We start from the raw sequence: 11,312 nt of genomic DNA, 5'->3' as shown, positions 1-11,312 counted from the left end.
TACATCCATTAGAAAGTGAAAAATAACTAATAGAAAACTGGGCAAAGAATATGAATTGATGATTCACAAACGGACTACAAATGCCAATAAACATATAAGAATAACCATGAATAACCAGCAGCATGGAAAGTAAAATTCAGTGGAGACATTTTATCTCCATTAAATTAAATTGGCCAAAAATTTTAAAAGATTGATAATATCCATCATGAGATAGAGCGTGAATACACTTTCAAACATTTAAAATTGGTTGAGCCATTCTGGAGAGCAGTATGGCAGTATTTATCGACATTAGCATGCATATTGAGTAAAATTCGACTTTGAGGAAACTTGTCAGATATACCCCAACACGCACAGAAAGACAATAGGGCACATCAATGTTTACTGTAGCATTGTTTGTAATAGGTGAAAAAGTAGAAAAAACCTAAGTGTTCACCAATAGGAAAATGTTTAAATAAAATGGAAAGAGAAATACACATAACAAATTATTCCAATAAATAGGCTTCTTCGTTGATTAAAAACACAAGATTTATAGCCAAAAAAAGAATGGAAGAAAAGCAATTGTAGAACAATATTGTCCCTATGCTCCCGGTTATATTTAAGAAATCCAACCGAAGTGTGTGTGCACACCACGTTGGGATACAGAGGCTCTTGAAGGTTCCACACCAAACTCCTATATGGCTTAATACCTGCAAATCCTTAGACTAGGCTTTATACACAGTAAGTGCTATATAAGAGTTGTCTATTTTTTTTTACGATAATGCATTCCTGCATTACTTATGTAATTTAAAAGCAAAGAATATGTTTGCGATTGCATTAATAACTCCCTGCACCCAACTGCCTAACAAGCACGAGGGCCATTTATTAAAATCTCTCCATCCTGAGAGCCTATCACAGGGTCTGGCACATAATGGCCACGTTGTGAATACCTGTTGCGGGGACCAGCCTGCCGCTTCCCACCCCTCCCCTCACCTAAGCGAGACCTCAAGTTGACCTTCCACCCCGAAACCTTCCTCAGCCAGCGCAGCCACCGGCCGCCCAGTACGCAGGCGCGAGAAGGCGGGGCCCAACTCACGGCAGCCCCGCCTTCCGGGCGTGTAGACGTCACTGGACCGCGCCGCGCAATATCTGACGGGCCTGCGGCCCGCCTTCCGGAAGGAAACCCTGGCGGCTAACTATGGCGACGGTGGCGGAGCAGTGGGTGCTGGTGGAGATGGTACAGGCGCTCTACGAGGTGAGCTTGGCGGCCCCAGGGGTCCACGACCACACCCAGCCCTGGGGAGGTGGGACGTTTTGTGTGGATTTTTGGTCTGAGGCCTGGGCAGGCCTGGCCCGGTTACGCCCGGACCCCCGGCGTCCCTCGCTGGAAAGGCTCATAGGCGCACACATTTCCCAGTGGCGGAATGTAGGGAGGCACGGGCGGGAGCCGGAGCCGGGGGTCTCGTATTGCGCTGCTGCGAGCGCGGAGCCCTCTCCAGGTCCTGCCCGGATACAGGAGAGAGGCTAGTCAAAAACAAGAGTTGGGACTGATGGTAAAACGGAGTGATGAAAGTAGAGTGGAAAATCTCAGTCTGGAGAGGTCCCAGGGAAGACAGGTTCTCGGAACTGTGGAGCAGGGAATAGGGGAAAGAATTGTAATAAGTTGGACTTTGTTTTTGTTGGGACGTGGGGTTAGAAAGGAAGCCGAATGATTTAGGTATGTGAAATAGTTTGTCATTCTTCCCGCCTACGTCCCATCTTCTGTCTTGTAAAGATAAAATTATTTTAGTAAAAATTTAAAGAAAGACCAGTTAGGAGCTTTTTTGAAAGGCCAGCTGTTTCAAGTAGGTAAAATAATATGAAATTTAAATGTCAGTCTTGGAGAATGTTCATTCATTTGACATTTAGTGAGTTTCCATGCACTGTGCAATGGAACTTTCTGCGTGTTCTCTGAGCTGTTCAGTACAGTAGCCCACTAACCACATGTGGCTGTTAAGCGCTTGAAACGTGGCTAGTGCAACTGAGGGGCTGAATTTTTCATTTAATTTAATTTAGATGTGTATTTAAATAGTTGAATGATGCTAGTGACTACAGTATTGGACAGCAGAGATCTAGATGCTAGGAATAGTGCAATGAGGGAACAGGTAGAAGTCCCTGTGCTTACAGAGCTTACATTCACTTAAAGTGAATCTGTTTCCTTTTGATAATTTTCTTAAAACTTAATATAGCGTTTACTGGTAAGGGTGCTGATGCAAGATGTATTATTGCAAAACCCATCAGGACTTTTTGAAAAAAAACAGTTAAGAGAGCAAATAGAGCTTAGGTGATGTCCAGCCTTAGGTAGATTATAGTGACTAAGAAGAACCACTAAAATCTAAGATTTCTTTTTTAGAAATGAATAATTTCTACTATATGTTGTTGCTGCCTTTTTGAAGACTGCCCTTTGACTATGTAACTTCTCATACCCTGGTATTGACCATGAGTGGGACTTGAGAGAAGGTCTCCTTGATGTAACATTTCCTAGGGAAGAAAAGAAGCCACATTTGTGATTTTTATTAATTCAGTAGACATTTCAACTTTTCTTAGGATTTCTTTGTGGAGTGGAATGTTTAGTGACTTGGACTTATGTTTGTCAACTATAATCCAATTACTGATAAAACCAAAAGGATTTTTTTAGTCGAGTCCTCATTCTTAAATGAATTATAGTCAGGAGGGATCAGCAAATTTTAAAAATAGTCTTAGATTTCTGGTTTTGCTTCTAATTTCTGTGCACGGTGTATGCAGAATTTGAGGAGTCTTGCTGTGTACCCATACATATGTAACATGTATGGAGTTTTAAAGTTATTTGTCCAATGACCTGAAAGTTTATTTATGAAATAGTCAGCAGTTTCCCTGGTCCCCCCTTCTGAACTTTTTTAACTATTGTGAATCATCATTGCTTTTTTTTTGTCTAATGTTTGAAAATAATTTGTATTTACGTTTCTAAATACCTCTTTTTTTTTTAACATCTTTATTGGAGTAAAATTGCTTTACAATGGTGTGTTAGTTTCTGCTTTATAACAAAGTGAATCAGCTGTACATGTACATATATCTTCCCTCTTGCATAAATACCTCTTTTAAATGACTTTTCAATGACAACCTCTTGGAATGTAGCACCCGATAACTGACTTATGGAGGTTTAGTTGATATCTGGAATCTTTTATATGCACTTACTGTATCTAGTTGTGTAAGACATAGAAGTCAGCCTGGCTTTTATCCTGGAAATGTTCAGTTGAAAAGAAGACCTGATGTGGATAATTTCATTAAGGTACCTTTGTGGATGTTGACACGGAAAACACTACATACTTTTGGGGAACTGTGGTAGAAAAGAGACCTGCTATTTCTTTAAGCACTTATAAAGTCTTTTTTTCTCTGCCACGTTCCAAGGAGAATTTAAAGAGGCCTATTGGGGATACAGGAAATATAGTAAGTTGTGCAAAAGTCTTTTGAGAATTATGGAAACTGGTGTCCAAATAATTCTCAATTTATCCATGGTATGTGGGGGTTGTAGAAGGCTTGTGAAGCTGTGAAATGTTTGTTACAGTCATTTCCCACCAGTAAAAATATAAATTACCTGAAGGATCTGATAGTTGATATTGTTTGACTATTGGAATTCTGTGTCAGATTTAATTTTAAAAATTAATTTTATTCCTAAAGATGTTTTTATTCCTAACGCTGCAGTTTTAGAGATTTTTCATGTAGGAGAAATTGCCTTCTGTTAGAAATGGGAAAAGGAATGAGTAGAAATGAAGTGGGCTTTGAAAGTAAATTTTAAGAAGTAATAAATAGGTTAAAGGTCATGGGAGCAGTATATGCAAGTGAATTAAATTTTATGTGCAGGTTTTGGAAATGTTTATTTCACTTCTTGTTTGCTTCTGTTTTTGACTGACTCCTAGGCTCCTGCTTATCATCTTATTTTGGAAGGAATTTTAATACTCTGGATAATCAGACTTCTTTTCTCTAAAACTTACAAGTTACAAGAACGATCTGATCTTACAGTCAAGGTAAGAAGTTAAATCTCTATTTTATTATTTGGTGTATGATTATAGTTGCTACATCTTTCGAAAAAGGACTTGTGGTGGCTCAACTATCAATGTTAAAATATTTTCTGGAATGTAAGGAAATCAGGGTAAGCAAAATACGGGGAAGCCAGGGATAAAGTGAATACACAAAGCAGTACCATGTTACAGGCCTTTATACTTTGCTAGGAGTAAACAGCAGCCTGGGAACGTACTAGATGCTGGACGGGAAGCATGGATGCATGCTGCATTTCAAATGTCCGTATACAAGAAAGATTACATGAGTTGCTCGGGAAAAGCACCACTATTCCTGAAGCCTGAATGAAAGTTTTCCCTGTGGTCTTTATAAAGGAAATTCAGAGTTAGAAAGAATCCTCCCCATCCCACTGCTCTCCACCTTCCCACCCCAAATCAAATTTTGATGTGTTCTGTATGGTAAGGGACCCAGCTCCAGCCCAAGCTAGGCAAACCTTAGGAAGCAGAAGTGTCGAGAGGACTTGCAGTCCTGCCCACTTCGAGTCTGTTAGTATGAGGGACCAAGGGGTTTGTGGAATCCCCTACCTTCTCACGCACGTAGAAACACTTAATAACTGTGCCCCAGGTGTGAGAGGAAGAGCAGTTTTGACTGCAGTGTGGTTTCTGTAGCTTGGATTGTTTCCTTATCCAGCCTCTGTAGCAGTGTGCCAGAATACTACTTAGGGATACAGAGACGGTGAGAGATGTTTTCCCACAAAAATGCCTGAAACTTTGGTTCACAAGGCAGCATTGAGTGCGGCACAATGATGGAGCACTGCTCTCTTCTGGAGCATTCACAGAAGGAAGTGCAAGTGGAATGGAATTACAGCAATGTGGCGATTGTTTCCCTGGTTTCACTGGCTGCCCCTGCTGTCCTGATCATTAATATTTGTCATGAGATGGTCAGGCAGTATCCCCCCTAGGGGATATGGGATATGCAGCAAATGGTTCTTAGGGCAAATAAGTTTTGGAAACCTGGGTAAAGAGACTAAAGAGGTGTCTCATTGCATGATTTCTTGTAACCTTTAATATGACAGTGGATATTTGAACTGCTGTTTGGAGAACTGCCCTAAACTTGACCATAGATCCCCACCCCTGCCTTTTTTTTATGAATACCTTGTGAGATTAGTGTGCCATAGAACACACTTTTGATAGTATTGCAGTAAGATTGGGCTATCTGGGCCAGAAATCCTGTCTCTACTTTTTTCCCTTAGTATTTAGGAACTCCATGTGAATGATTATGAGGCCATGGAATAGATTTCTAGCCCAACTTTTTAAGGGGTTGATCATTCCTAATATTCTTAGTTTAAGTTTAAACAAGTCAATCCACACAAATATGCATTTTAAAAGAAGGATACTGAAACATAATTTTAGGCTAACCCTCTAAAAGCAGAATTTACCTAGAGCAAGATTCAGTAATCACTGACATCTTACCCTAAAAGCTGTGGAAGAAAAAAAAACTACATGAGTGTTTCTAAAGCTTAACTTATGGCAACAAAGAAGAAATGCCCTTCTCAGTTTTATAGGTCTGCAGAGTCTCTTTTTTTATGATTAATTAATTAATTAATTTTATTTTTGGCTGTGTTGGGTCTTTGTTGCTGCGCGTGGGCTTGCTCTAGTTGCAGCGAGCGGGGCTACTCTTCGTTGAGGTGCGCAGGCTTCTCATTATGGTGGCTTCCGTTGTTGTGGAGCACGGGCTGTAGGTGTGCGGGCTTCAGTAGTTGTGGCAGGCAGGCTCAGTAGCTGTGGCTCACGCGCTATAGGGTACAGCCTCAGTAGTTGTGGTGCACGGGCTTAGTTGCTCTGCAGCATGTGGAATCTTCCCGGACCAGGGCTTGAACCCATAGCCCCTGCATTGGCAAGCGGATTCTTAACCACGGCACCACCAAGGAAGTCCCCTGCAGAGACTCTTGAATACCAGGCAGTCTTGAGTTGATTCTCAGATCTGTCTCTGTGGTAGCAAGTGGACAGTATGCATGATACATACGTCAGGCTTGTTCAGGCTGCTGTTCTGTGCAGTCATTGGCAGAAAGAGATGAGGAATTTACTGGCTGATTTACTCAGCCAGCATTTTTGAGTGCCTGAGCATCAGGTGAATATGCTCCTAGCCATGCCCTAGAATTGCCTATTAGGAGAAAAGTGCACGGAAGCATTTAACAGGAGTGTGAAAACAGAAGTATTGAGAGTGGGCCTATGTAAGGCAAGAATTGCTGTGGCTGTCATGTTCATCAGGTGCCTCATCTCATCCTGTACATCCAGACTACATTTTCAAAATTACATTGTTTTCTAGTTCAAGAAAGGATAAGAAACTCAAAATAGTCAAAATACTTGGAATGCATGAAATAACAGGTAAAAAGAATAAAGTGGTTTTTTTATGAGAAATTTCCAAACAACTAAATCCTACTACAATAATTATTATAAGAGAGTCTTTTGGTATATTTCAGTTACTTCTGAATCCTTGCCAATGGCTTGTAGAAACAGTGCTTTGTAGTCTAGTTGATCCCTTCCTGTGACAGTCATGCCTGTAAGAACTTAAGGCATGGCTGTCTGTCATATCTTGCAGTAGAGGCTGAGCTCCCTTACCTGCAGTCATGCCTCTCACCTTTGTGTTATAGACTTTTTGTTTTATCATCAGTAGCAGTTATACTTCCTACTTCCCACAGTGAAAAATCCTGAACATAGAAATACAGTTTTTAAGAAATTTCCAGTCAGCCACAAAGCTTCATGGAAAAAGAGCCTTTAGCCTGAGATAAGGAAAGAGGTGAGGGGTTACGTGCACAAAACTCAATAGTGATTCTGTGTCATTTCCAGGCACAGCAGCTGGACGTCTGTGTCTAGCAGTGTGTTCATTATGATGGTTCCATTACAACGAACAGCTTAGATACCGCTAGAGTTGCTGTCCAGTAATTAGCACTGCACTGTATTTTAACTGCTTTTCTCCTGTAGGAAAAGGAAGAATTGATTGAAGAGTGGCAACCAGAACCTCTTGTTCCTCCTGTCTCAAAAGACCATCCTGCTCTCAACTACAACATCGTTTCAGGGTAAATTGTTTTTGCTAGTCAAGGGCTTATATTTGGTTTCCTGTAGGTAAACTCAACAAAGTATCCAGTGGTTTATATAGTATTCCTTTTTTAACTGAAATAAGATTTTTAGAAATTTCTGGAGATCAGAAACTGCTTTTTAATAGTCTCCAATTTGGGTTTCTGAGTTTGTCCCTTTTTAAAAATATATATATATATTTTTTAAAGTAATACACACATGTAATATTTCAAATGGGAAGACAGTTAAAATGAAAAACAGCATTCCTACTTTTTCCCACCTGGATTGTTTCTGATTTTAGATCTGTTGGAGGTTACCTTCATAACTAGATATTAGCAGTATGCTTACACTACTGTTTCTTGATTGATTAATGATAGGCAGTGCCTGTTGACTTTCACAATATGAATTATGAAACTTCAGCTCACTTATGCTACCTACCTCCTGGCTTCCAGTGTTTTATTTATTTTTATTTTTATTTCTTAAATTGAAGTATACAGAAAATATCAGGCACATATGTATCTACCACCCAGAAGTAATAGGTATTAACATTTTGCTCTCTTTACTTTAAATCTATTTTTTAAAAGAAATAAAACATTAGAAATGCAGTTGACCCTTGAACAGTATGGGGGTTAGGGGCCCTGACCCTCTGGGCAGTCAAAAACCTGCATATAAATTAGAGTCAGCCCTCCAGATACCCAGTTCCTCCAGATATGTGGTTCTACATCCATGGATTCAACCAACTGTGGATCATGTAGTACAGTAGTATCTACTGTTGAAAAAAATCTGTGTATAAGTGGACCTGCACAGTTCAAACCCATGTTGTTCAGGGGTCAAGTGTATCACTAAAGAAATCCCTTCCCATCTATCACTTACTCTTGCCTCCCAGGCAAGATAACCACCATCTTGAAGTTGGTAGATGTTTTTCCTTTGCTTATATTTATACTTTTGCCACAGCATGCCTGTTGCCATGAAAGTGTTTAGTATTCTATTTAAAAATATGTTGTAGGATATTTTCCTGAGTATGTCCTTCTACTTCTGGTCTGATCTGAGAGAGGCTTGTATTCTTCACTTTCGTGAATTTCTTTGGTCTCATGAAAGTTTTACTTGTCCTGAAATCAGACTTACCAATCATTAATGTTATGGTTATAAAATCCTTCCTACCACAAAGGTCTAATTTGCCTGTTTTCCGTATGACAGTTAGTTGTCCCAACATTATTAGTTGAATAGTCCATTTTTTACCTACTGATTGGAAATTTCCCTTCTTTCATATGTCAAGTTTCCTTATAAAGGATCTGTTTCTGGCTTTATTTCTATTCTTTTGGTATATTTATCTCTCCCTGTGCCAGAACCTCGCTTATACCACAGCTTAATAATAGGCCTTGACTAGAGTGAGTCCTTCACCTCCTTGTTCTTCACAATTGTCTAGGCTATCCTTGACTCTTCACTATGAGTTTAGGTTTAGCTGCTCAGATTTGACCAGAAAATGGGTTTGGGTTTGTGACTAGTAATGCATTGAATTTATGGATTAATTTGGAGAGAATTGGTATATTGCTAATACTGAATCTCTTCACCACGTACCTTGTGTGTCACTTGTATACTTAGGTCTTTTATGTCTCTGAGAGAAGTTACATAACGTTCTTCATAAAGATTTTGCTTAACTTTTTTTTCCCTACTTTTTATTTGGAAATAATAGTAGATTCACATGCAGTTGTAAGAAATAATACAGAGAGATTTCATATACCCTTCATCAGTTTCCCCCAGTGGTAACATCTTGCTTAACTATAGTACAGTATCACAACCAGGAAATTAACATTGCATATCTTTTAATAGCTTCGTCTCTGGGTTCCAGAGAGTTTTCACTTCTGTCATGAGGCATCATTTTCTTCTTGTTTCTGTGTTATTGCATTTGCTAGGATACCTAGCATGCAGTGTTGAATAGGAGTGGTAACAAGGGCCTCTGTATCCTGTTCCGGATGGCTGTTAAGGGATAACCTGTATGGTGTTATAGGCCTTCCTTTCTCTTCCTAGTTTGCTAAGGGAACTTTTTGTTAGTTTTAAAGTCAGTGTTAAATTTTATTAAATTTTTTTTTTATCTATTGAGATGGTTGTGAGTTTTCTCCTCTAATTCATTGCTATATTAAATTGTACTGATCGATTTTTTTTACATTAATTAAGCATATACATAAATTTTTACGAGAAAAATTGCAAGCAACCATGCCACTCATCCTCACCCCAGATTTCAGCTCTGTAGACTTGCAGAAAGATGGGAGATTTACTCTCCGGAAAGGCTAAATATAAATTGGAAGTCCTAAGAATGTGTGAGGAGGCGGGTGCCATTCTAAAAACAAAGCAAGTATATAATGAATAATGGGATGCTAATCCCGTTTCCTCCAACGCAGCTTTCAGAAAGTTGGAAACCAGATTTATATCCTCATGTACACCTCACTGGAGGATTCCTCTCTGGTGAAACTCAAAGTCAAGAGAATAAAAACAGAAAATTTTGAGTTTGGGGTCTCCACAGATGAATAAACAAGTCTGTGTCTCATTATCATAGAGTGAAGCCCACCATTTACAAAGAAGCCAAGCCCATTTACACAGTGCTTGCAATTAGCATTTCAGTGTCTTACTCTTAAAAATGTGTGGACAACCTTAAATTATGGTCCATTGATTCTCAACAGAATGCTGAGACAATCCAGTAGGGAAAGAATACTCTTTTTAACAGATTGTGATGGGACAAGGGGATATACACATGTAAAAGAATGATGATGGACCCTGACCTCACACCATGTGTAAAAATTAGCTCAAATTAATCATGGGCTTAAATTTAAGAGCAAAAACTATAAGTTCTTAGTTTAGAAGAAAGAAAACAAAAGAGTAAATCTTCATAATCTTGGATTGGCCAGAGATTTTTAGATATGACACAAAAGCACAAGCAGCAAAAGAAAAAATAGACAAACTGGACTTCATTAAAATTAAAAACATTTGTGCTTCAAAGTCCACTACTAGAGAAATGATACAAAACCCCACAAAATGGAAGAAAATATTTTCAAGTCATATATTTGTTAAGGGGCTAGTATCCAAAATATTAAATATATAAAAAGAACTCTTACAACTCAGTGATAAACCCTATTTAAGCATGACTATTTGGTTAATTTTTATTAATTGTTGGATTTTTTTTTTTTTTTTGCTAATATTTGGTATTTTTAGCATCAGTATTGAAAAATGAGTTTAGTCTTTTTCTTTTCCCTTACTGTGCTGGCCCAGCTTTGGTATCAGAGGTATATTAGTCTTATAGTTTTCCTGGCAACACTATTTGTGTTTGTTCTGTTGAGCATAGATTTTTAATCATGAATTTAATGTCTTCAGTGAGTTTTTAAAGCTGTTCATATTTCCTTTTTGAGTAAGTTTTTGTTACTGCCATTTAGTAATTGTTCATTTCTTCTTTTGTTTTCAAATGCATTGGCATGAAGTAGTTCATAGAAGTAGTTCATGAAGTAGTTCATAGTAGCTCCTTTCATATTACTTCTTCTGCCCTGGGTCCTGGAGTGTTTGAGATTTTGTGTGCAGTCTCTGTTTCCCACAGCACTATGGCTCTCCCTAGAGGAAGCTCCACTGACCTTCAAAACCAAATGTTTGGGACTTCCCTGGTGGTCTAGTACGAATCCACCTTACAGTGCAGGGGACCCGGGTTCAATCTCTGGTCAGGGAACTAAGATCCCACATGCAGTGTTGCAACTAAGCCCATGCACCACAACTACACCGAGCCCTCGCGCCTCAACTAGAGAGCCCACGTGCTGCCAACTACAGAGCCCATGCACTCTGGAACCCCTGCGCCACAACTACAGAGCCCACACACCCCAGAGCCTGCGCGCCACAACTAGAGAAGCGAAAACCTGCACACCACAACTAGAGAGAAGCCCACGTGCCACAACGAAAAATCCCGCATGCCTCAATGAAGATCCCGCATGCCTCAACTAAGACCCGGTGCAGCCAAAAATAAATAAAATAAGTAAATAAATAATAAATTTTTTAAAAAAACGCAAATGTTGTGGGGGTTCATCTTCCTGGTGCAGGACATCCAGGCTGGGGAACCTCTTGTCGGGCTCAGACCCCTCACTCCTTGGGAAGGGCTTCTGCAATTGTAATTATTCTCCCATTTGTGGATCACCTACCTGCAGTTATCGGTCTTGACTATACCATGTCTGCACCTCGCCTACCCATCTC

At 39.5% G+C, this 11,312-nt stretch overlaps 1 protein-coding gene across 4 annotated transcripts in view; it reads left to right on the top strand.

The window, feature by feature from the left end:
- Positions 1 to 1,056: 1,056 nt before the first annotated feature.
- Positions 1,057 to 11,312, top strand: part of LOC309665292 (serine palmitoyltransferase 1-like) — a 97,791-nt gene continuing 87,535 nt past the window's right edge. For 3 of the 4 annotated variants that reach the window (XR_014266304.1, XM_082478924.1, XM_082478925.1), the window contains exons 1-3: positions 1,057 to 1,231; positions 3,912 to 4,019; positions 6,996 to 7,090. Coding sequence is in view for 3 of the 4 variants with exons in the window: in XM_082478924.1 (XP_082335050.1) it covers positions 1,175 to 1,231; positions 3,912 to 4,019; positions 6,996 to 7,090 (260 nt within the window). In the remaining variant the exon portion in view is untranslated. The remainder of the gene's footprint in view (positions 1,232 to 3,911; positions 4,020 to 6,995; positions 7,091 to 11,312) is intronic. The other variant, XM_082478926.1, reaches the window with a different exon arrangement.

This window comes from Balaenoptera physalus (genome assembly GCF_965194825.1).
Source record: "Balaenoptera physalus genome assembly, contig: SUPER_7_unloc_4, whole genome shotgun sequence".
NCBI lineage: Eukaryota > Metazoa > Chordata > Mammalia > Artiodactyla > Balaenopteridae > Balaenoptera > Balaenoptera physalus.
The sequence above is the reverse complement of the archived record's forward strand: the minus strand, read 5'-3'. Positions and strand labels throughout refer to the sequence as shown.